This window comes from Cajanus cajan, chromosome 5, assembly GCF_000230855.2.
Source record: "Cajanus cajan strain Asha chromosome 5, NIPB_CcT2T_4, whole genome shotgun sequence".
Lineage (NCBI taxonomy): Eukaryota > Viridiplantae > Streptophyta > Magnoliopsida > Fabales > Fabaceae > Cajanus > Cajanus cajan.
The window spans coordinates 71,172,563-71,199,389 of record NC_138521.1 but is presented as its reverse complement, the minus strand read 5'-3'; the positions used below and the strand labels follow the sequence as shown (position 1 = coordinate 71,199,389).

The following is a 26,827-nucleotide window of genomic DNA, read 5'->3' as shown; positions in this document are numbered from 1 at the left end:
TATATTTTAAATTTTTATGAATAATTTGTATTGTAGTACAAAATTATTTTTATTTATTGATAATTTATTTTATAATATTAAAATATAATTAATAAATAGTTATGATAAAAAAATTAAATTAAATAAAAGTTAAACTTTTATTGAAAAAATTTTTATTAACACGGTGTCACGTAAAACAAACGTTTGTATTTAATATATAAAGATTCATTTATCTAAATAAGTCTCGAAGATATTTATTTTCAAATTCCATATCGTATATAAATTTAATTAAAAATTAATGAAATTTTCTGATATTGTACGATTATTTTTAATTTGTCTAGATTTTTTTTTGCTTATTTGACTTATTTTTAACATATTTACCACTCTTTTCTGTTTAAATAATAATAAAGTGTTTTTTGGTTTAGACGAGTGCATGTCATCTCGAATCCGAGACCAACAATAGTTTTGCAATATGCAAATTATTTCACTAAGTTGTGGATAAACAATGATAGTTCACTTTAACCGTTTTGAGTAATTAAATTTAACGAGATAAATTTCATGTGTTTAATTAAAATAAAAATAGTTTAAAATTATGTGTTGAAATTGAAAATAAGAAAATCAAATCAACTCTATAAAAATAATTTAAAATTTTGTGTTGAAATTGAAAATAAAAAATTAAATCAACTCAAATTTAAAAGATAAAATTAAAAATAAGATAATATGAGAAAAAATCAAGTTGCTTCATTCAATAATTTATTATATTATTAAATTAAAAATTATTACATTTTATACTATTTATAAGAAACATAAAATAAATCAACAAGGAAAAAAATTAAATTGGTTACTTTTAATTAATTCTATCATAGATTTAAATTTTATTCCAAAAATATCTTTTATTTTTAGTGGTTGTTATATTTAATATTAGTTATAAGTAAATATATGAAAAATAGAGTGAACAATAAATTAAGGATATAAAAAAAATTATCTCTCAATAACTTTAGAGACTAATGAATGTTGTTTACAATTAGAACCAAAAACAAATCCAATACATTACTTAGAATTAGAATCAAATGTAACATTATTGAATAGATCAGCTTTATAAATTTTTACAAAATATGAAAATCATGGGATACTTATTTATTTCAAAGTTAGAAAAAAAAAACATTATATTTAAACTTTGACTTGAATAAAAAAAATTAAGGTGTATCTAATACATCAAAATAAAGTTTTGTTTTTAAATAACATCCGTGTAACTTTGTCAATTATTATACATTCAATAACTTTCAATTGAATATGATTTTTTAAAAACTTACTACTATATTCGAAGTTCATTACTCCTAAATCCTATATACACAAAATTTAATATTTATCAAATATTATTTGATATCTAATTTATATAGATTAAAATATAAATAATATATTTATTTTAAAAATATACTAAAATATAAGCGTCTTAATTATCTTTGAATTGTTCGATTTTAACAAAATTTAATATTAACATACAAAGTAATATGAAATTATAATTTAATGGTTGGATATAAAAATTGTATTTAATATAAAATTGTTGAGTAATATAATAGTTAATAAAAGTTATATTGATATCATTTAAACCCCCCTCTATACAGGTGTAATAGTTACATTGATGTCATTTGAATCTCTCTATATATAAAGAGGAGAGATTCATTTACTCTAAGAAAATAAGTTTATCTAAACTTATTTCGTTAAATAATTTATGTTCTATATTAAATTTTAACAATCCAATAGCTGAATTTAAAGTTTTTAATACAAAGACTAGTCTTCAAATTTTTAAAAAATTTAAAAATCATTTGATACTTGGTTTCATTAATTTAAATCAACATATAAAATATTTGTTTATGATTAAGTGTAAACAAATCCCTTCACACATACACACACTTATAAAATGTGTGTAAACCTACAAATCTGAAGGAAACGTGGTTCACAAATCAACAACAAAAGAGAGAAAAAAAAAACTAGGACAAAATCCCTATCATTCTAAGTAGCATCCACTGTTATACTGAATATTAGTCTTGAATATTTAGATATCAGATTGAAGAAAATTATTTATTTTACTTATAGTTTTAAATACTACATCCATCATATACGAATCACATATGATGAGTGTACCATGTAAAAAAGATAGGTGTGAGAAGAAAAATTCTTATTTATTAACCCAAAATTGGGATGAGATTAGGTTAGGTACCTTGAGACTAATTCACATGTTCTTTATGGTAAAATGATCATTTTTAATAATGTAAGGTTGATTATTTATGACTAGAACAATTTTTTTTATATTAAACATGAATTATTATTTTGCATAAGAATATTTATAAGAATTTTTCTTTAATAAGAGAGTATATAAGAATTTTTTAAATTTTTTATTTAATTATTTTTTATTTATTATAATTATTTATAAATTAAATTTTAATAATTTAAAATAAATTATCAATAAGTAAAATTAATTTTGTATTACAATATAAATCTAAAATATAATTTATATATTCAAACATAATATTTTATATATATATATAATATTATAATTTTTAATTATATATAATAAATATTTAACTTGTTGAATCTACATAATAAAATAGTAGTAGAATTAAAAACAAAAGCTTTGTTCATGTCTTTGCTACACTTCAACGCTAGGTTGAAAATTCTGATACATTGGACACTTAACATTTTAGTGGGCCTAACATTATATCTTTTTTATCAAATAATAAAATTAATAATTAATGTTTATGAAATATACGAATGTAGGGTTATTTATGGAACCTAATCAGTAAAAATAAAATAAGAATTATTAACTTAGAGAAATGAATTACTTAAATTATAAAAATAAATGTGAAAAAACAATTCATAATAATAGAAAATCAAAAGGTAAAAATAAAAATAGTTAGTCCGATAGGAATTATCTAACTCAAGCCATGAAGGGTCTAAAAAAATTCCGAAATCCCCTGGCAAGATAAATTAATAAAGCTTGCTTTTGTTCTTTTAAGGTATAGGATTTAGGGTTCAGGATTTAGACTAAAAGCAAGACCTTTCTTGCTTCTCAAATTTTGCTTTGGAAAATAAAAAATCATGGATATGTTTTTTCAAACAGGTAACCAAACATGCGCTATATAATTATCTTTACCGGTTTAATAACTGATTCAATTGTAAAAACCTTGAAAAATGGAAACAAATATAAAAGGACAATAGCAGAAAACTAGAAACAAAAAGAAGATACAACATATAGATGGATAAATGATAAATTACTGGAGTTGAACCATAAATAAATTATGCACTAATGGTTGATGAAGACGAAGTTGGACAATCCATGTTCCATGGCAAGCATGCCAGAGAAAAAGCCGAAAAGGAAAAGAAGTGCATGCATGTGTTAGTTAGTAAGAGATAGCGTACTATTACCTGGTATTAAGAAATTTGGTACGTTTGTTTCCATCAGTAATTGTAACCGTCCACTGCCATCAACAACCCTACCTAGATGGCTACGAGTCATAGTAGTAATAAATATTTGGAGATTCTTTTCTATAATCTTGTTGCTAAATATCTTTTAATTTTAGGTTGACTAGTTTCTAATGAAAAACTTAGTTAACCACTTTTAGCCTATCACTCCTTCCAACCATGTTTTTCCCATCCACAATTTGATCTAATGCATAAATTTTAAGCTCATGAGAACCCAAACAAAGAGATATTAACACAAAGAATAGCCTTTGAATAATCTATTGATAATCGATGGTAAAATGTGTTTTGGGGAGTTAAAATCCCCTGCTAATCTACAAGTGGAACAAACTCATGTATACATAACTCACTAACAAAAATATATGAGCAAGAAAGAATGCCAAACCTAACTTTATATAGAAACAGCAAGAGTCCAATCCAATCACAAAGGACACTACCTCAATAGTCTTCAAGCAAGCAAAGTTTTGCATTATTATTCTATAAGCTGTGCACACACTTGCTTCAAATGCTATCTTGCACACAAGGCATTGAGAAGAACATGAGCCAACATAAGGTCCACAAAATATTGGTGTCCAATTTCTCCATCTCGCCACTTCATCTTTGCTGGAGCTCTTCCATAGTGAACTCCATCATTACACCGGTTATCAAAATGCCATGGAAATGTCATATCAAAGTTATCGATCACACCAGACACAACTCCTGCTTGCTTCAATTTCTCCAACAACACACCATTGAACACCTCCATCTTGTTAGGATTGAATGCCAGTGACCTTGCATATCCACCAGTTGCAACTGTAGTCCTGTAAAACACTCTTGGCCATGCCAACCCCCTTTGTCTCACTGCCTTCATAACATCACCCCAAAAGGATGCTGCATAGTCTGCTCCAGCAGAGAATGCTCTTATGTTGCGCCAGTGCACGCCATCATGCAAGCCAGAGTTCATGATCACAGTGTCAGGAATTGTGTCCTCTGAGAAGTATTTCCTTAACAAATCTTGAAACCCTTCATCTCTCAGAGAATCCAGCCCCAGATAGTTTTGTGTCTCATTCCAATGCCCATTGAAGATGCTTGTAATCCTAACTGTTTGAGAAGGCTCTTTTGGGTTGGAAAAGTTCATGTCAAACCTTCTAGGGACAGCATGTATCTCAGGCAAGTCCAAAACAAAGTTGAGCATGTTCCTTATTGTGTCAACATGATTTGAATCACCCCAAAAGAAGATCCATCTGTTCTTCAAGCAATTCCAAGCAGACTCGGCTGAATACAACTTGAATGAGCAGTGAGTTGAGTACACCCAACCATTACTCTCCAGAATTCCCAAGGAACCATCACACCAAGGAGCATTGCAAGGAAAATCCGGCGCTAGGCACCGGTACCTACCATCATTTTCTATGTTGCAGTCATCATTCTTTCCATGCCTTGTCCACCTTCCACTCCACACATCCCTGCCAAAATCAGAAGCCTTGCAAGCCTTCAGTTCTGGTAGCTGAACACCATTTCTGTAGAACCTGATTGCTACATTTCGCAGCATTCGGTCATAGGAAAACCTCCAAGGGGTGAATTTGAGACCTTCAAAGTGTCTATAAAGCAGGATTATTGTAAGATTGTAAACCCCATCAAAATCTGGATGAACCTGCAGTGAAATTGAGTAAGAACCATTACTGAAATCCTTCACCAAAGGCCTAGATTTCCATGATTCCCCTGAAAGATCGGCCTCAAAGTAGTCTCCACCTAAACAAAGAGGCTTCCCTGAATCATCTAGTGCTTGGAAACCAAACTCATGCATATCACCAGCTGATAACTCCAACACTCTTTCACCATCCAACCCAGGAATTGAAATCTCAACAGCCTTGGAATCTTTACAAGGCTCACCTCCACGAGCTGACCATCTAGCTATGAGATTTGAAGTAAGGTTGGGTTCTAACTCACTTGAAACCCAACTTGAGTGCCCCTCAACTAGAAGGGACTCTTTGCCTAGCTTTTCATACACAGGACTTGAATGGTCTTTTTTATCCAAAGTAAAAGTTAAATTGTGAAGCGGAAGAGTGAAATCAGGAGTGTGAGACCTTACAGCAAGATAATCTTGTTGGTACCTCCAAGCTTGAATGATGTTCTTGACTGTGCAACCATCGATGCTCCAAACCACAACCATTCCAACCAAAACCAAAGCAGTGAGCAACCCAACACGCCAATGAAGCATTGGAATGGACCACAGAGCCCATTGGGGCGAAATCACAACCTTCTCTGGCATGGCATCACAAAACGCCACCACCCCACAACAGCTACGAACAAATCCACCGTCCAATACCGCGAAAGTTGCTAACTTTTGACGACAGCACGTCAAAGCAAAAGTATCGATTTCCCCGAGGAAATAAGAGAAAAAAAAAAGTTTAGTGAAAGATGGGGAAAAACAAATTGTGGGATACTCACAAGTTACAAGGTGAGTTTCCAATTTCAATGAAATGTGAGAGATAGAGTTGCGGCGAATGGGGTCGGTGTGAGTTGGAGAGGACGAAGGTTTTTCTTTTTCACATTGAAGTCCATGAAAGTAACTTGGCAGATTTCAGAAATGTATGTCCAAAGAAGATTTCAACCTCTCATAGTTTATTTATGAACATTACTTCTTTTCTCTCTTTTTTTTCTTCTTCATTTTTATACACTTGATTGGCTTACATACAGCTATGGATTTTTCTTTTCCTTGTTTCTAATCAAAGTTGTCTTTTGCTTTATTATTATGCTTAATTCTTAATTACTACGACTACTACAGTGGATGTGGTTTTCGGTCTTAAACTCCTGTAAGCATGGAATTTGATTTAACATAACATAAAATTCGTTAGCCAACATTAAATGGATTCACTGTTTTATAAATTTTACATGAGTAATCTTATTATCTTCAACAGAAAATGAGTGATCTTGTAATTTTTTTTTAATTGTCTTACTATTTTATAAAAATATCTAATAAAAATATTTGATATTTAAAAATATAATTATTAGTTTTTTCTATTTCTTAAATAAAACATTGATAAAAATCTTATAAATTGTCCAACTTAAAAGCAGTTTAATTAAACTATTTCTTTTTACCTTCATTTGTTATTTTTTAAGAGTCCCTTTGATTTCACCTTGTTGAGTAAACTAAATATCATGACAATTATAAGATCTTATTAGTAAATATTTTAAGGGTATTGGTTAAAAGTTTTAATATGTGGTTCATTTCCTTTTTTCTCCCGTGAATTTCTAAAATAGATTTTGGTAATGAGTCTTTTTTTTTATAAATATATATATATATGAGGAGGGTTCAAACGACACCAGTGTAACTTTTACTAAGTGTTAAACCGCTATGTATATATTACTAATAAAATAAAAGGTTGGTTTAATGCTTATGACATATTAACGGTACAGCATGCTTTGATAATGACGGAAGTATGGAATCCTAAGGCAGTAAGGCGGTAGTGACCCGAGTGTTTTAAAGAAAAATGGAAATTTCATTAAATTAAAATGATTAAACATATTGTCCATCTTACCAAAATTATATTATTCTTTAATAATATTTTTACATTATGCATTAAAAAAAGTTTAATACATCATTATTTCTAAAAAAATTTAAAACAATTTAGGAGAAAATGGTAACAATTAGGAGTGATAAGGTGGTCCAGGTAGTTTGGAATGAGGGATATAAGGTTGGAGTGATAAGGAGGGTGTGGGTTCGAATCCCCCCACTAACAACTAACAATTAACAATTAACATTTACCTATCAAAATAAATAAATAAATAATAATAATATAAAAAAAATTATACAGTCTTTTAATTACAAAAAATTATTTTTTTAATAGCATCTTTTTAATAAATTGACAATGTAGAAACTTTTTATATTGATAATGTATGATTATTAAACTCAAAATTTAATTAAATTTCTAAATTTAAACATTTGTAATTAGATTATTGATAAGGAATGTTAGTTTTTTGTGTTTGATATTTATTTAGAAAATTTTCAAGAAATATTGTTTTTCGAGAATTATTTTTTATCTCACTTTCTCACAAAAATATTTTTATGAGGAGAATGAAAATCTAACGTTTTCGATTAGGAGGGGAAAGTTCTAATTATTTAAAAAATTATAATATCCATATTTAACATAAAATATATATATAGTTAAGTTTAATCTTTCCAAAATATCTCTCTCGCTCTCTCCCCCCACCTTCTATTTCTCTTTCCCTTTGTCTTTCCATGAGCTTCTTGTTATCTTGTTGGATTTTCTAGTGGAGAACCAAGTAAAGTTTCTGAGTTTTCTTCTCCTTCTCTTTTTAGGCGCATAAACTCTCTAAAGAAGAAGTTTGTTGTTGGAAGCTTGATGGGAGAGCTTAAAACCTTGGAAGATCACAATTGTGGTGTGGTGTGAAGTTGGTGAAGGTCAAAAGCTTGGAGTCTCCTTTCTTCTTCTTCTCTCCTTCTCCTCGCTTCAGAAGGTTGCAATTGATGTAAGGAGAGCTAAAACTTTATTTTAGTAGAATTTTGTGTTGCATGTATCTTGATTTTGGTCGAATGCTTGCTGATTTGCTTAATTTGGAGTGTGGATTGGATTGGAAGAACTTGGTGTTCTTGGTGAAAGAGAAAATATTTGATGATCTAATTGTTTTGCTATGATTACATGTTTAATTTTCTTCAAAATCTAACTTATATGTTGCTAATAAATGAGAAATATTGAGTTGGAAGCATGAACTACAAGTTAGGTGAGAGGAATTTATAGATTTGATAGGGTTCATAATTGTTAGGTTTGTTATTCATGAAATGCATAACTTTTTGAGTTTGTGACGCTAAGCGTGAACTCACGCTTATCATGGAGATTGGAGAATCCCTCTAGAAGTTTGAGGTTAAGTGTGAGTTTTCACACTTAGCACGAGGGGTGGAAGTGCCTCAAGAAGGTTAGGGCTAAGCATGAGCCTTGTGCTCGGTGTGGAAAAATGTAAAACTTTTACATAACTATATGGAAGTTTGTCACTTAACATGAGATTCCACTCTCAACATGGAAACTTAGCAAATATTTTCAAAAAGAAATTTCTAGTTGAGGTGGTTGCTTACTTAATGAATGAATTGTGTTATGAAAACTTGTTGTTAGAGTTATTTTATAGCTAAATGATGATGAATATGTTGTATGTAGAATGATGATAGTAAGCATTTGTATGTTATATTTGTATAGTTGAAATGGTGATGAATATTGATATGCTTTGTGTGATTGATATGCTATGAATTGCATGGTTGGAGACTTGGAGTGTTGAGTAAACATTGGTATGATATTTTTGAATAAATAGTTGAGCATAGACCCTTATTTAAGCTCTGACCTATTCTCATTCATAGTTTAGGTGTTGATGCTAAGAATGTTGTGAGCATTAAAACATGTTGGTTGAGTTAGGACTTGAGGAGAAAGTGTTGTTTAGAAAGTTAAAGATCCCATATAGGTACATGTTTTGGTGTTTTGGGATGCCAATTATTAAAAAACTTTCTTTAATACGTGTGAAACTTTTGGAGTGGATTTTTTAAGTTTTCTCTAGGTCCTTAATCAACGTGGAGTAAAATATGAAGTCAAGGGTTACAATCCTTAATTGATTATTGAAAAGGTTGTGTGATTCCTTGCGAATAGTTAGTGGGTTAACTCCACACGTAACTTGGTAATGTATATCAAGGTCGTAGTATGCTTATACCTAATTATAGTATTCTTGACAGTGGAACCAAACTTTCCCAATGTAAATGATGACACCCAACAAATCAAAAATTAAGGATTTGTATCCCATTTTAGCTATAATCGAGCAGACATATTTTGATATGAAAGTGATAGAATTGGTTCGATAGGATCAAGCCATTTAGACTATTCAAGTGTATTAAGAGATTCCTGTATGTGAATGCGTGATGATCCATTAGTTTTCGAATTTGCATATGATATGTTGTTGATTGATGTGTTCCTATGTAATGGATGGATATATTATTGTATGATATGTCTTGGTATGTAGTTCTCAAACATGTTAGCATTGGGTTGTTTAGTGAATGTTATAAACCATGAGATGTATTTTTGGTTGATTTACATACCAAATAATAGTATAGATATTCCTTCCTATACTAGTATATTTTTTAAATCTACCTTTGTGTATTTTTCATGTAGTATGGATTTCGACGATCATGATCTTTAAATTAAAATCTTAAAAATTTCTAAAGGCCAAAAATTGATTTAAAATAACTTTAAAGAATTCAATAATATATTAAATAATAAAAATTATATATAAATACTCTTAGGAAAGCATAAGAATAAAATAGGTGAAGTGCAACCCCAATAATTTCTTTTAGTAATATTTCTTAACTTTTCATTTATTTATATTATTATTTTCTTATAAATTTAATATTAAAAATGTAAAACAAAATATTTATATTTAACTGTAAATACTTTTATTATAAATTTTAGTTAAAATATTAAAAATTACAAAAATATATTTTAAGTATCTATCGCCAATTCAAGAATTCGTACTAAAGAAAAGTTTATATTACAATTCACTTGGTTCACTTATAATTTTTTTTTCCACCGATGACAAAAGAAAGAAGACTCTAATGGTGTGTTTGGATGAGGATTTTTACAAATTTAAGAAATTTTAAATTCTTGGTATTTGAATTACTTTGAATTCAATTTCTGTCATTCTTAAAATATTTTGTTTGGATGAGTCAATTCAAATTTTTTAAATTTTAAATTGTTAGGTTGAATATGATAATTTGATTTCACCATAATAAAATTGTTTTTAAAAACATATTTATATGTTGAGATTTTAAAATTAAATTTTATAAAAATAAATATTAATCCATTTTTAAATATTTAAAAATTTTAAAAATTAATATTAGATAATATTTAATAATTTTAAAAATATTTTTGAATATCCAATAATTAAAAGAATGAAGAGATAAGATAAAATATATAGGTGAAATAAGAAAACAAATATGAGGAATTTCAAATTCTCCCATTTTTGAGAGAATTTGAAATTCTACTACTTGAAGGAATTTCACAAATGCTTGAATTTCAAATTCTTTGTAAATTCCTCATCTAAACAAAGCATTTCACCTCAAAGAATTTAAAATTCTTCAAATAAATGAATTACCCTATATAAATTTCCCATCCAAACATATCATAAGTGTTCGGTCGATTTTAAATTATAAAAAAAATGAATTTTAGTTTATGACCTATTAAACGGTTTATATAAAGTTAAGAAATGAGAGAGTGGCGTTGCACCGACACATGGTATATTAAGAAATGATGGGGGCACTTCCGTCATCTCAATATCGCTCAAATAATGAAGCATCGACCAATGACCATTTTCTTTTCGCACCATCCACTTGTCCCACGCAAAACCACAAACAATTTTTATTTATTTTTCGAACCTAAAAGCAATACAGTAATAATAATGGAATAATATAGCTTGTGTTGTGTTGTGTTGATTCCCGCCAGTCGCCAGAACATCACACAGAAAGTGGTATAGTAGCGCTTCATTAAAATTTCAGAGACATTTTCGTGAAAATTATCACTGGACAAAGTACGGTTGTTTGTGTTTAGATTCTGTTGGAAATTTCTTCTCATTAAAGGAAAATACTCGCCCCATGTATATTTTCCTTTTTATCTCACTTTCATCTAATTTTTTCTTCATCTTTCTATTTTTTTTAATAAAGAGGTTAAATTAAATATTTTACTTTTATGAATAAGTTGATAAATTTGATACTACAATTTTTAATAAAAAATAATACTTGTATATTATTATAAAAAAATAAAGGATGAAAGGGTTAAGGCACATCGTTATCCCTCCTTTCTACCATCCGTTCCTGTTCTTACTCAAAGGTCTGTCAACCTTTTATAGGATCACTTCACGTTAGCTAAAGACACCTTTTTTTTATATTATTTATTTATTTATTTATTTTATTTTTTCTCTTATTTATTTATTTATTTATTTATGATTATGAGAGCTAAAGATACCTAATATTTGTGTAGTAGCAATTAGCGTTAATGGTTGGGGATACATTTATTTGTAATTAATTATTTTATTATGTTGAACTAGAATTTAATTAAACTATTCTATCTGTTATGTTATACAATAATAAATTAAAATATTTTTAAATTGAGGCAAATGTATTTTTAATTAGTAATCTTCGTTTTATTTGATTTCTACAATTATTTTTTATTATTAAACTAACATTCTAGTTTAGTTGGTTTATGAAAAAAAGGGCACATCAAAGAAAACACATGTTTAATTTAACAAAATTAGATATTAAATTTAAATATATAAATGGAGATAGACACTAAAATTGGAGTTTGCAGTCCCTACACAAATAGGTCTTATTTCTTAAAACGTAATTATGAAAACTAATACGCTATTACCGTAATCATTGTCAAATGTCAATGCATAAATCGGCAGTTTAAAAGGATTATTTGTTTAAAATGTATGAAATTTTGCTTAACTGCATGCAAACTTTCCCTCGTCCTAAGAAGTAGCGAAAATTTCATAATCTAAAGAATCGAATTTCTACTCACAAAATTTATGCAATCAATTAAAAAACAATAGCATATCTTTTAAGATAGTTATTATAAAAATTAATAAATTTGACATACATAATAACATGTGAATGGCAATTATTTTTTAATATTATCATTTTTTTCTAATCTAATTTTTAAAAATTTTCCATCTTTGAAGAAATGGATGGATGCATCGTCGAGAGTTCCATCAAGATTTAGTCCAATGAGATCGAGTTCATGACCAACCACAGCACCAAATAGTCGATCAAAATCTGTCACTTAAATGATTATCTTAGTTCAGTGAGGCCAAGAAAGTCATTAGATCTACAGATTGCATTCATGTGCTATCATATTCATGTGAATGACTGAATGAGAAGAGGTGTATTTTCTTCAATACGACAAACTTGAGTCTCTCACCTCTACAACAGTGGAACATAGCCCTATAATATTTGGAATAATATTTGGCATCCGCACATGCCCACACCGCTTCTCATAAGTTGATTTTCAATTCGGTCTGTTTATATTAATTAATATAAATAACAAACATCACTTTTTTTCCATGGAACTTCCTTTTTACAAACAGACATCTCATCACTTTCCATTTGCAAACAGCTGGTTCCACATCTCTCGAGTCTTGACCTTTGATGCACACCAATGCCACCTACGTCATTTATTTATTTGAACAGAAAAGCCATGGAACATTTTATTGCGAAGAATTACGAAAATATTTTACTAGCAAGAAATTTGTCTTGCTATATATAATAACATGTGTACCACTTCGACGATATAACTCATCACTTTTATTCAGGGGTAAAAGCTTTTAATCAGTGATGGATACGAAGAAAATTCAAAGTTGCATCCTCACAACGTTACCCTCAAAAGCACTCAACCTTTCAGGATTTATGGAATCAGACAGGTGTTGATAGTGCTGTGAATGATTGCTAAAAATTCCTAAGAAGTGTGGAGACGCTCTTACAGTATGGGATTAATACACTAATTCAGGTAAAACAGAATATATTTTAATTAATTTCGTAATTAAATTTTTAAATAAAACCAGAAAGATTGACTGTATTGTCTCAAACGGTTGCAAATGTATTTTCAATTTTTCAGATAGAGCCTAGCGGTGTCATGTGCCTAGCAGTTATGCATTAATGCATATTTGGGTGGAAACAGCTGGAGCTGGATGTGGGAACGAGAGAAGATAAGACGGGACAGGAGACAACACTATTGTCAAGTGCATGCAGCTCTTTCAAGCTAAAAATGAAAATTATTGACTGAAAGACTTAGTTACCGTCACCAAGGTTGGTTTGGTTTCCAAGTTAATAGCTACCTCCTTGAAAGATGCTTAGTCTTTACCAACTCTACCAAACCTTCACAAATCATTTTACGGTAAGTACTTGATACTTCACACCACCGTAGTCCAGAAGTTAACGGCATGTAGAGGTAAAATGTACATGTGACCGCGATTCTGATCCCCGTTTTTTATTGTTTTTTTCTTTTGGCGGGGGACAGAGAATACTATTGTAAAATTGTCGGAAAGAATTAATTAATTCTCATGCCGATCTTGTAGTTGGGAGACTATTTCTGCAGGAAAACTTGTAACTAAAACACGGGTCTTTATGCCACATGATTAAATCACACAAACTCATCCTGACAGCCCTATCAGCCAGAGAAAGCAACAATGCACATGACCGGAAACATCGGGGATGACTCAAACGTAGCAAAATTTCCTTGGGTTAAAATTAATCAATTCAAAAAACAGATACGCTATTTTTCTCAAGACATTAAATATTAACATATGTTATATCAACAAAAACTAAGGCTGCAAATAACAACCCCAACAAATTCGAATCAAACCCCTCCACCCGAAAAAAAAAATATGGGAGACAAATGAAAGATTGAAAAAAGGGAATCAAAACTATAATAACAACAAAAGAAGGAATTGAAAATTGATAGACACCCACATCAACTCCATGGATCGTCCCAGCCCTTGGGTCCCTCTCTTCTTAAAAAGTCAATAATAGCCTCAACAGCTTCTTCAACTCTGTTAGAGAGAGAGTGATTTCCATATTCGATCTCCACTTTCTCCGCTCCTCCCATCGCTCTGCATAACCTGCATGCATTCAAAATGTACCCCGTGGAAATCAAATATATCTCAATCCTTTCAAATTTACATAAAAATAAAACAGACACCAGATAGGACTAAAGATTTTACCGCTCAACCAGAGCTTTCTTATCAACATAGTCTGGCACATATTCGTCAGCCATTGAAAATATAATCTGCCAAAAGACCAAGGCATACCATGATGACAAACTTCTTCCTCACCAATTTTTTTCCTTTTAAGAATAATAGTTATATCTCAGATCTTTTGTCCTTGTCTCTATTAGAATAATACTTACCTTTATCATGTGGGAGTACTTACATTTTAAAGTATGAAAAGGTAGCATCATCATTTCACTACGAACGAAGTCAACATAATTGACACTATTGCTTAGCACCATTCAGGCTAATATTAAGTGCTACCGTTGATAATTTGACAGTGATAAAATTAAGCCTTCTTTTTTTCAGTAATTGAGAGTCACTAGCATGATATAAACTTAGTTATAACCTCTACACAGCTTCCCAATCACCTGAGCCAACCGAGGTAGCATTTTAGCTTTTAATTCATGCCTCCTTAAGTTTTCAATTTACATTTCAAAAGAAAAATGCCATATACCTTCTACGGAAATCAAAAAGAAGAAAGGAAACTTCTGCTCTTATTTATGACTAGCATATTGAAGCAAAATGACTTCAGCTGTTAGAGTATATAGCATAGCACATCAGTTAGCTAAATGTCATAGATTACTTGAATAAACTGTTAGTTAGGGATTCTAGTTTCTGACTCTGTAGCCTATAAAGAGGCATCAGTGTATTCAGTGTAAATGAGATGTAATCAATAGAATTTCTCTCTATTTTCCTCTCAATATATCCCTCTATCGATTTTCAAAATTAGCCAATGTTTTATTTATCCCAAATGTTGTACAGAAAAAAGAGAACAAAAAATTATGTTTAGATATATGCTTACCTGAGAATGTGTGCTAGACATATGCCCAAGTCTCATCCTCAATTGGTCATCACTCAGGTCAGAACTGAACATGTCATCATCGCCATTATATGAACAAAGGGAGTGATATCTGCAAAATTAATTGCTTTTTAGGAAGGGAACAATAGCATGAGACAACAAAGACTTTTTTGCAGTATAATCAATATCAACTTTTGCAAACAGTAAATATTTCTCATGCATCAACACGTAGTACGTGGTATTGCTACATTAAGGAGAGAAAGGTAATTAAGAAGGGAGAAGGAGACATAGAAAGGTAATTAAGAAGGGAGAAGGAGACATAACGAAGTAAATTTTGTCTTTGAAAACAGAAATTACTTAATAGGTGTGACAAGTTGAAACATCTGGTATAGCCTAGCTCAAAATCAATATCAGACAACTTGAAACCTTTTACGAATATACAGTATAACACATAACACATTCGTGAAAACCTATTTGGATACAAGTTAGAAACACTTTTGAAAACTTCTCTACTGGAAATAAAAAGTATATTTCAATAGATAAATTCTCAAAAGTGCTTGTAAGTTTGTATTCAAACAGATTCTAAATAGACTTATTTGGAAGACTGTCATAAATACGGCATTAGAGGAATCTCAATGTCATAAACAAAACTTGTTGCTTATTGCAATTGACATTGATACGATCAAATAGTATAATTAGATGGCTAAAGTTATATAATAGGGCATGAAATTAGCTTAAATGGGAGAGGGTAGAAGAAGTAGGCATTCTGGCTTGTTATCATTCGGGAACTGAGCATCAGCTCGGTAGAAAAGGGATACCCATTGAAGGATAATTATCTCTTTTGTTCTTTGTTTGTAATTCTATTCAATAAAGATTAAAAAATATCATTTCTCTTTCTTTCTCTATTTTTCTCCTTTATATTTCTGAAATCCAGAATTTAGTTAGGGTTCTTCTGGATTCTAAACAATCACATCTGACCTGCCAGGTCAAGATTGGGGTAGATGGAGTCACGAGTGGAAGAGTTGGAGACTCGGAGCATTCAGTGGAAATTCTGATGTAGGTGGCCAACAAACATGGGTCTCAACTAATGGAAATCAAATACAAGAGGTCAAGCAGCTGCTTGGGAAGTGAATGCACAAACAAGGCATCAAGTTGGAGGATGAGGTTATAAATCAGGAACTCGTTCAAGAAGAGGTTCATCCCCATTTGATCAAGCATGTCAAGGATAACATGGAGGGGATTTGCTGGAAGGTGGGGATGCAGAGGCTTGTCCTTAAGCAACAATGGTAATTACCCACTTTTGACAGCAGCACAGCACAGGGAAGGAACCCCGAAGGGAGCAACCAATCTATTGCTGGATTAAGAACCAGAAGTGTAACAGTTCAATGGATATAAAACTATGAATTTTGACAAGTCTGATCAGCTCACTGCCATCACTGGAACCACTAGATGCAAGTTCAACCATGGAGGAAGATTATGTGTTATAGACCATGCCAATCTAAGAGTTAACTTTGGCCTGATAATTGGAGAGCAAAGGAAGATTATTTTACAACTGAATAACAACTTAGTTTCCAAACAATGCATCTTTGGAATCAATGGATTAATTGTACAGTTGAACCAAATGATTGATATCCAGGCTTGTCTCAATATTTGTGCAGCTCCTACAATATTTCTGTACACTCACCTATAGGCAGTTATTGGGGCAAGAGGATCTGCTTCCCTTGGCATCAACTCTAAACCTCGGCCTTCACTTATCATCTTAGCAGCCAAGTCAATCATAGAAGCTGTGTGAGGGAGGGTAGCTTGATATTCCCTATCACTGACTGGAGCCTGAACAATTAAATAGACATAGAAATTACACATTCAGTGAGAGAACAAATGTAATAGCATGACATCTTACATTGATATTGATCAAACAAAAGATCCATTTTTTTTGCTGGGTAACACCAAAATCCAACATTTCAATCCTTAGACATCAAAATTTAAAATTATACAGGCCATATAAAACTGTGATATGTACATGAATAGGGGCAAATGAACCACACTTAAAATACATGGTTCTGAAAATCAGAGTGATCATTATACTGAAGAGACTAATTCTCAGTATAATGGTATGACCATGGTCAAATCAACACACACACACACACACCACTTTTTTTAATCTCAATATCATTAGTATTAGAAATTCTACAAGGTTATCATTCAAGGGAAATAATAAATTAAAACAAAAGAATTGCTAAAACTCATCAGCATGTAATTAACGACATATTTCTTGCACTTGCACTATAATGCAATGTATTTAAACATTGCATGTTATACTTGTATTTATATTTAATAAAAAAACAATGGTATTTCCTATTCTGCATTTGAAATTGCCTTGGTGAACTTCTCAAAGCATGTAGGAGAGTCCACATAATAACTACAAATGTTGAAACCTCTCCCCCCCCCCCCCAACCACCAACGCAGGTTAGATTCTCAACTTCACCACTTGAGTAAAGGAGATAAAATAAAATTTGCACCAATTCAACCTCTAACCCAAAGTTTGGTTCGAGCATGTTGACTAAATTACCAGCTCTAGAACTAGTTTTTAACTTTATGTTTATTATTAGACCAGGACTGTACCAGTTTTCAGAATCATGCTAACATGCATATGAATGAGAAAGCTGGCAGCATCATACACATATTTCTATAGCTGGTTCTTGACATTCTAATTATTATAATATTATTAGACTGATCAGATTTTCACTATTCAGATTCATGCTTAAATGCAATATGCAAATGAATGAAAAAGTTGGTAGCACCATACATGTATGCACTAAAATACATTATATATATACAATACAAATTGAGGGGGGAAAATGAAGTTATCAGTTCATCAACAATACAGGTGAATGGTAAAAATTCAGTAGTAATGAAACAACATTTAGCTGAAGAGAATAAACATAAAAGTGTTTGTGACTGTTTATATTGGTTTCTTAATAATAATTTAATATAGGTTTTATTATCACTAAAGCGGCCATTTACATTCACATTTAATACAACTAACTATATGTCTGTCATACCATGTTAAAACATAAAAAATGTGTCTTCTTCACAACAATCCACTTGCATTTGTTACTTAATGCAAACTGGATTTCAGGTGGCTATGGAAGATTTCTGTTAGTATGAAAACAATTTACAAAAATATAATTCATCTTTAAAAACATGTGATTCGTGTTTATATAAATATTCTAAAGATTTTAGGAGGAAATGGAAAGTTACTTCAAAGGGAAGACAATGTCATCCAGCCTGATTGTAGGCTAAAAATACTGTTGAATGACTCAAACCCATCTTAAAATATCCTTTTGGCCTAATGCGTGTTAAAATAGCAACTTAAATCAGTTGAATTGGGCCAGTCTCATGTGAAAACAGGACTATTTGAAGAATAAGACCCCTAATAGTAGAAGGCTATTCATCTAAGTGGCATAATTACAATGCATTAAAATAGGTGTACCATTTTACAGAAGACAGGCAGATGAAAGAAATTTATAGAAGGAAGTTCCTAACTGATGCAGAAAGTACCTGAAAGATGGCAGCACGAACAGCTCGAGAGCAAGCATAATTTGTGCGCATGTAATGCACAATATCCTAGATAATATGTCCAAACAGAAGAAAATATTATTTAACTTTCATAATGATTCATGGTGGCACGAAGGGAAATGGAAGTATAGTATGGCTCAGGACTTGAACGAAATAACATATAACCTGACAGCCAGTACTATGCCCAAGTAATGCCACACCTTCAGAGTCTTCTTTGTTAATTAAATAATTAATTAGCAGATCCAGCTCCTTAGCATCCTTCAATGTATTCAATAAGTAATTTCAAACTTAGAATCAAGATAACTATCTTTGTCAATTATATAGAAATATTAACATTGCACCTTTCAGTAAAACATAAGAATGAACATATAACATTGTTTAACATATTAAAGCTTGAGAATAACCAAAAAAGGGAAGTAGTGTGTGTGTATATATATATATATATATATATATATATATATATATATATATATATATATATATATTTCAAATATAAGTAGCTCAAGGTTGAAGTCACTAATTCAAAGGTCCCAGACTCTTCAGAATTAGGATGCTTAGTTTACCATACTTAACAAAATAACTAGATTATGAAGACACTGTTGGTTCTTGGTTGAGCTAATGCCAAAGGTCACACTAATTTAACAGCGGAATCAATTACTTCTAAATATCTGAAGAAAAAGTTCATAATGTTGTCTTTTGGTTTTCTAAACCAACAGAGTTCTCTACCACAAGAAACCAATGGTAAACACTGAACACCAAGACTAATATTTTATTTATATTGCTCACTGTAAGAAGAGATGCTTTTGCAAACACTAAGTTCACTTCAACAAAGGAAGAGGAATTCCACTGCTAAATTAAAATAAGTTATTCTCTTGTGTGTTAGGATCTATTTGGTTCAAAAGAGGGAAGGAGAGAGATTTTAATAGAGAGTCGGGTAGTTAGCTCTTTTCTTGTTTGATTAACAAAGAGGAGAGAAATTTTAAAAACCAATTTACCTTTATACCCTTATTATTTTGAATTTTAAAACACAAATAAGGATACTTTGGATACTACTAAAAATGCTTTGAAACCCCTTCTCTTCGCCACCAAATTCCCCCAATATTGGAGGGGAACTAAAATTAGATGAGAAAGAGTTTTGCTCCTCTCCATTTTCCTCCCTTCCAAAAAATTAAACCAAACAAGAAAAGTTTATAAAAATTCCTCCCCTCCCCTCTAACCAAACACTATGTTAGGGGCATTATATGGTGGCTTACTCTTAATATTTTCAAGTTATATAAAGTAAATCCATAATTTTGAGCACATTATGTAAAATTGATAAGCATATATCTATTCAATAGAATGTGTTATAACACTTCACAGCAACAGAATCAATGGAAATTAAAAATTTAATTGATTATTACTTGTTGCAAGCTGGAGGTGCCATATCCACTATAAGAAGATGACATAAGAAATTGAACTAATGACCAATTCTCACGGTCCAGAGCAATTGCCAGAGGTTCCAAGTATCTACAAGATGAAGAAAACGGATGTCAATTAGGAACTATTCTAAGGTTCGCATCTAGAGGTGAAGCTTAAAAAACAGGGACCAGTACAGAATTTATATTATTAAATAAACTTACAACTATACCAACCTTCTAGCAAATTTATCTTCAAATAAAAAATGAAAATCATACATCAATTTATAAATAAGTTGTCACCAATTACTGGAATACGAATTGGTTGTTAAAAGTTGTCCCTACAAAAGTTAAAATACTAAACTTGGAAATTTACAAAGAATTACATTTATTTAAAGTATCTCACTTTGTTCTTTAAAGATGTCAATTTATAATTATAAAAAAAAAATACTCAACACTTTTATACTTTTAAGATAGAAAGTACTTTTGCTATTTGTAATGATATAAAAAGATCATACTCAATTGATTTTTTCATAGAATGTCGCACAATCTGAGGATTTGATCTTCAATTGAACCTCAACCCAATAGCATGTAGCAAATCTCACATAATGGATAAGGCTTGTTTGTAATAATTTCACACAAACTAGATTTACAAAAGAAACAATTGCATTCAAATTAATTTTTTATTTAATAAAACTTCATTAAAATAGGTATAGAAATTTTTATTTTATTTTATTTTATTTTGAAAAGTTTATATTAGAACAAAATATACAACTTCATACAAGGCTAGAGTTAACTACCAATCTCTTTGAGGATTTTCAGTAAGATTATGGATCACTTACCCCACCCCCAACACAAGTCTAGAGCAGTTGATATATAAAGTAATTAACTAGTGAGTAGCTATTATCAAATTTCTATTTCTGAAGTTACTATAGTGAGAGAAAACAAATTAAGAAATGGCAGAAGGAAAATAATAAATAATATGTTTTACAAGCACTTCTTTTGCATGACTAAAAACCAGCATTTTAATTTATTCAACATTTTTATCTCTTGTATTTAGGGGGCAACTGGAAGAGAATATTTTAGTTTATTTGAGTAAGTTTAACAGCCAAACTTGTGAATAAGCTCTCATTTTATAGGAGCTTATTGTCCAAACGCACCCTAAACTCAATCAAGTCATCATCAAACATTTAGAAACAATAGAAATGGTTTAAGCAAAGAAAGCCAAAGCAATCACTAAACTTTTATAAGCACATTACATATTATCTTTCAACCCTAAGAAGAGGGGAATTTGGTTTTAAAGACATTGGATATGAGAAAACCACATACTATTCTGCTTCCAAAGAAAACCAAAGAATGACAGAGCAATCAAATAAACAATTTGAATGCATTGGAGGGCTGGGAAGCAGACCACAATCATCTAGACCAACATCGGTAAGAACATTTCCTGAACAATTCTACTCAAAAGCATGTAATATTCTATGACACCTTTAATGAACCAAATGTATTGGAGTGGGCAATTTTGTATTTCTTCTAATGTTTGGGAACATAATAATTTCTATAACTATATATTCAAATGCTTGAAAATGTTTTGAAGGGTTTCCACAATTTTTTCCTCTCTATCCTAAGAATTGGTAAGCTTGAAAAAATCACTGTTGCCCCTGTTGACATCTATGGCATATAGTAAAAACAAATTAATTTGGATTGCATTTAATTAAAGAAATTATCAGTATAGCAGTGTTGTTAAATGGTGGTGCCATGACCGCCATGGCGTGGCAGCTTTTGGCCAGTCAGAAATTCAAAACTCATTCTTATTGAAAAGACGAAAGGCATAATTGCTTGGAAGAAATGGTGCAGTTTGAAACGTACGAAGTAGCAAGAAAACCATCGGTCAATCCGCCAATAAAAATGACTTGCCGCTTGTAATCCCCAGTCTTAAATGCAACCTGCAAATAAGAAAAAACCTATCACAAAGCTTAGAAAATACGAGACAACGACAGAGACTGAGTTGTGGCAACACAGCAGCGAGATTCACCAAACAAAATAACACAACAGAGAAAAAGCATGGTGACATTCTATTTTGAAAAATCAGAGATCTCGAAGGTCGAAGACAATGTAGAAGAGTAGGTGCGGTATTACCACTACTGAACAGAACACGAGTTCGAACTTCAAAATCAGAATCATCCGCAAGTAAATTAAATCAGATTTATATACATTAAGAAATTAAGAATTAAGAAAGCAACAAGGTAACGGACCTGAATAGGATTGGGACCGTACTTGAAAAGAACCCCTCGGAATTGATTTTTGCGGACGACGGGACCGGCGTTGTCGGCGACGGCAGCGACAACGGCGGAGTTATTGGACATTTTCAAACTGTTGGAACGACCGGAACGAACGATTCCGGAGAACCAGGAGGAAGAAGAGGAAGAGGAAGAGGAAGACGTTAAGGATTTAGAAGAAGTGAGAGAAGGTTTCATTGCCATGTTGGTGGGTCCGTCTAGATTATAACTGGTCACACAGTGTTGGGCTCGGGATTCGTGAACCAAGACGGAAGAGAATCCTTCCGCATCACAAAGCAGGTCACCGGTTACCACTCATCAGAATTCACAACCGTCACCGCCTCGCAACCGCGTGCCTCTCACGCGCGTGCAATTAAATCTCGCGGATATGCTGTTATCTTACAAAATAGTAATAAATGATTAAAATGGGCTTTATTGGGCTCTATTGGGCTGGACTTGGAATGAAACACATCTCTTAAGAGCCAACCAGCCGTCCAGCCTCCAGGATCTGGGCTGTCACATAAAAAATATGAAGCTTTATTTTTCGTTAATTTTTTTTTCCTCTCCAAATAATATAATATTTAGTTTTACTCACTAAAAATAATTATTTTTATTCAATTATAAAAATGTATAATATGCTATTTTTATCCATAAAAACAATCCTCATCTTTTAATTTCTTGTTTCTGAAAATAAAAATACTATATGGCACATTTCTAAAAAAAATAATTAAAAGACGACGATTTATTTTTAAGGACCAAAAACATTAATTTATTTATAATTTTTTTTATAAAAAAATATCTTCTAATTTTTTCAAGCCAAAATTTTCACTCAATACCAATGTCTGATTAATGGATAAGGTGAATTATGGCTTGGGCTTATATGATACAATTATTGTATCGTTGTTGAAGATCATACTAGCCCTCTAACGACTTCAAAAAGGCCTCGAGTCCTCGACATTCTTCCACCAATGATTGAATTAGTTGCTGAATCGCTCATTAATAATGATGAAAATACAATTAATTTATCTTTATTCTCATTGTTTGAAACTAAAAATAATCAATAGTGGTATATTACTTTCACCTTTCTCCTGCTTCATTTTAATTTATTTTCTTTTTTAACCATACAATGACTTGTTATATTTTCATGTTGCTCTCTCTTCCTCTAATTCTTCACTATGTGTTCAAGCGATAAATGACTTATAATGTGGTTTTCTTTTCTATGTGTGTAAGTGTGGTAAGATAAAATTAAAACAAAACTTAGTGGGAACTAATTAAGCCGACTCATAAGGCTTTCTTAAAAAGTGTTTAAATACTGGTTAATGACTATAGAAACCTAAATTATATATATATATCATTAGAATTGAAGTACGTAAAAATGAGTGAAAGGACTTTGGCCGGCTTTGAAACGATAGCTGAGTAAGTGCAATGGGAGAGGCAAACAAGGAACAACACTGTCCCCTCGTAACCGGGAAAGAAGTTTTGTATATATGCTGGAAACAGACAGAACGTGTTACTGTTACACAGCCACGTCCAAGCTGCTAAGTCTAGTTTTGAATTTCGATATCTCATGGTGTTGAAAAATAGATCAAATATACGCAAATGTAATCTAATTCGATCTTGACTTTAATTAACAACAAAATTAAGATCAGTCTTGCCATATATAATATATATGGCTATTTTGAAATGAAGGAAGTATATATGGTTAAGTCCTGCAACTTACTTTATTTCAATTTCAATGCTTATGAAAGCAATGACATCTTTTTCCTCTACCCATCATCAAGAGTGAAAGCCTAACACGTTTACCTGCATTTTTGGTCTTTGAAAAACTTATATCCCTGAACCCTAAGTAAACGGTCGAATCATATGCACGATATCTCGAACAAGAAGAAGAAAAAAAAGGAAGTCAAACATTCTCACACTCAAATTTGATCCCCACCACACCACTTCCCTTTAACCTACCTCACTACAGTACTGTTTGAATCCCCAACTTTAAGTAATTGGCCGGTAACAGTTCATAAGGGCTCATGCTTAAATATTTTTCTATTCGTCATGAATAGCACTTTGATTTTTGCAACTGTTTAGTTTAAACTTTAAAGAAATAATTGTTTGTTTTTATTACTTTCTTAAAAAAAATTATAAAACACAATCTATTTATATCTCTTTTTATAAACTTCTGTCAACTTCCTTTTAATATATATATATTATGGATTTAATTCGATTAATATTGTATGGTCTAACATTATATATATAATATTCTGTTGATAAATTAAATAATGAAAGATTATAATCATTTTTGTAATTTTAATAGAAAACTGTTCATTATTTTTTATATTTTTGAATTATAGCAATACAATTCTGTTCATATTACACGAGTCACAACACCAGTAAGAATTTTTATTTATATCTTCTTCTTGAGAAAACTTTTGAAAATGTGTGATTTATGTTTTCTAAAAAAACAATTCTAAAGCATACCCTTACCATAACATTCTTTTTTAAATGATATAAATTCTACGTATATACATTTTGAGTAATGATTAATAAAGACTTATATTTATATGTAACTCCAAACAACTCATTAACATTCGTATCATTTTTTCTTTATCTCTTTCTTATTATATTTATATATTTGTTATATCTATATTTATTTCTCTCATATCTCTCCATTTCTTCTCTCTACATTTCTTTCATTATTGTATATTTAAATAAATGAAATAAAATAATACCCATATAATAGAGGGTATAATTTATTTTTCTAAAACTATATATAATAACGAAAGAAATGAAATAGGGAGCATCTTAATTTACCCTCAGGCACCCGAGGCACATCTAGTAAGCTAGGGTGGCGAGTGATGTGAAAATTCAAAAAAAAATTACATTTGCACCACTCGTTACTGATGCATTGATTTTGGAGAATTATTTAACTTAAAATGTATATATTTAATTCAGCTTATTGTAAAGAAACAATCAATTTAGCTTTATTAATTTCTTGAAGAAAATTTAGAAATAAACAATCATTTCTTTAAATTTAAGTATTATCAAACATGCTTCTCGGTCGACTATTGGTTAATTAATTTTAATCGTACTAAAGCTTGTTTAAGATTGAATTATCTAACTGCGGATATCAACCATTCAAATTAAGAAAGTAATGCTAGGAGTACACTTCTCTTGCCACTAAGTATAATTGCCGACTAATTCTGGTATATATAAATATAAGAAGATGATAAATCGAAGCTTCAAATATATAGAAGCACTCAAATGTGTTATCTGTTATTATTTACTCTAGAATAAAGATTTTATATACCTAAACATAAGTCTTTATGAAACTCAAAAATGTCATAATTTTATGAAAATTCACTTAATAATTAAATTATATTTTAGTATTCAATCATAATTATGAATAACTCATATTTTATATCATATATGATTTCTGATTGAGGTTAATTAAATCAATATTATTTAAAGATAAATAATAATTTTGATGAGTATAAATAAATGTAATTTACTTGATTAGATGTCAAAAAAATTCATAACATCTAAATATAAGACATAACGAATATGTAGGATAACATGTTCGATCAAATATTAAGATGATATGTAATATCCAATAATAAGATGTAACAAATATGTAAAAATGAGTTTAAATTTTCTTTCGACTCAATAGCAAGAGGATACATATGCTCTCTTATCTCAAAAGCATATAGATAAAGGGATTATGGTGTGACTCTCAACTCAACACCAAGAGGGTACAAAATGACATTTGCATATGTGACCGGTTGAAGCTATGTCAGCCAAACTTGTTCACCAAAAGGCTAAGTAATGATGAAGGAGACAAGTCTTCCTGAAACTCAGATAATGATGAAACTTAAAGCTAATTAATCCTAACCTACTTTCAGGTTTTATACATATAGCTAGACAAACATGAAATGCGACTATTAAGTTTGTGATTGTCCTCGTTAACATACATTATATTGAATATTAATTTTATGGGTCGTGGCCTTAATTAATATATATATAAGAGAATAAAGATGAAACGACTTGGTGGTGGAGGGTAGTTCAGCCGCTAGCTCCCTTAAAAATGAATATCATTCATATGCATATATACATTTTATTGGTTATATGTAAGTTGGTCAGAGTATAGGTGTCACCTATACTTATGGCCCGCACATGCACCCAATTCATGTTATTAAATCCCTCGCTATGGTCGTACCCGATTTAAGAAAACACCATAGACAGACAGAGAGACCTACCTCATTCCAGGATTCATCCACCACATTTTGAGTGGATCGAGGTGAAAATACAGAAAAAATAGAAAAACCAAAAAATAATAAAATAATTTATGATGTTGGAAAGGAAATTGGGGGGCTGAAAATAAGATAGGAAAAAGGCCAATGTATAATAAGAATCATTGTTGTTTCAGAGTGAAATATTATTTGTACAAAATAATCTAAACTTTACTATATCTTTGTAAAATAATAATATATGATATATATATATATTATAATCGTTTCTCGTCGACCTTGTGTAAA

The 26,827-nt window shown here is 30.7% G+C and overlaps 2 protein-coding genes and 1 long non-coding RNA gene across 3 annotated transcripts; 1 reads left to right on the top strand and 2 right to left on the bottom strand.

Moving 5' to 3' along the window:
- Window positions 1-3,691: 3,691 nt before the first annotated feature.
- LOC109808031 (cytochrome P450 family protein) lies at window positions 3,692-6,118 on the bottom strand. The gene has a single exon (XM_020370835.3). It carries the CDS (start codon window positions 5,705-5,707, stop codon window positions 3,968-3,970), a length of 1,740 nt encoding a protein of 579 aa, XP_020226424.2. The 5' UTR covers window positions 5,708-6,118; the 3' UTR covers window positions 3,692-3,967.
- A 6,392-nt stretch (window positions 6,119-12,510) lies between these two features.
- LOC145958453 (uncharacterized) lies at window positions 12,511-13,868 on the top strand. Its single transcript, XR_014434267.1, has 2 exons — window positions 12,511-12,989; window positions 13,098-13,868. It is a non-coding gene; the product is annotated as an uncharacterized LOC145958453 (long non-coding RNA).
- LOC109808438 (alpha/beta-Hydrolases superfamily protein) lies at window positions 13,706-22,680 on the bottom strand. The gene is made up of 9 exons (XM_020371441.3): window positions 22,278-22,680; window positions 21,892-21,968; window positions 20,029-20,134; window positions 18,794-18,886; window positions 18,611-18,676; window positions 16,734-16,879; window positions 15,053-15,161; window positions 14,203-14,267; window positions 13,706-14,100 (listed from the first exon to the last, which is right to left on the bottom strand). Exons 1-9 carry the CDS (start codon window positions 22,503-22,505, stop codon window positions 13,953-13,955), a joined length of 1,038 nt encoding a protein of 345 aa, XP_020227030.1. The 5' UTR covers window positions 22,506-22,680; the 3' UTR covers window positions 13,706-13,952.
- Window positions 22,681-26,827: the final 4,147 nt, after the last annotated feature.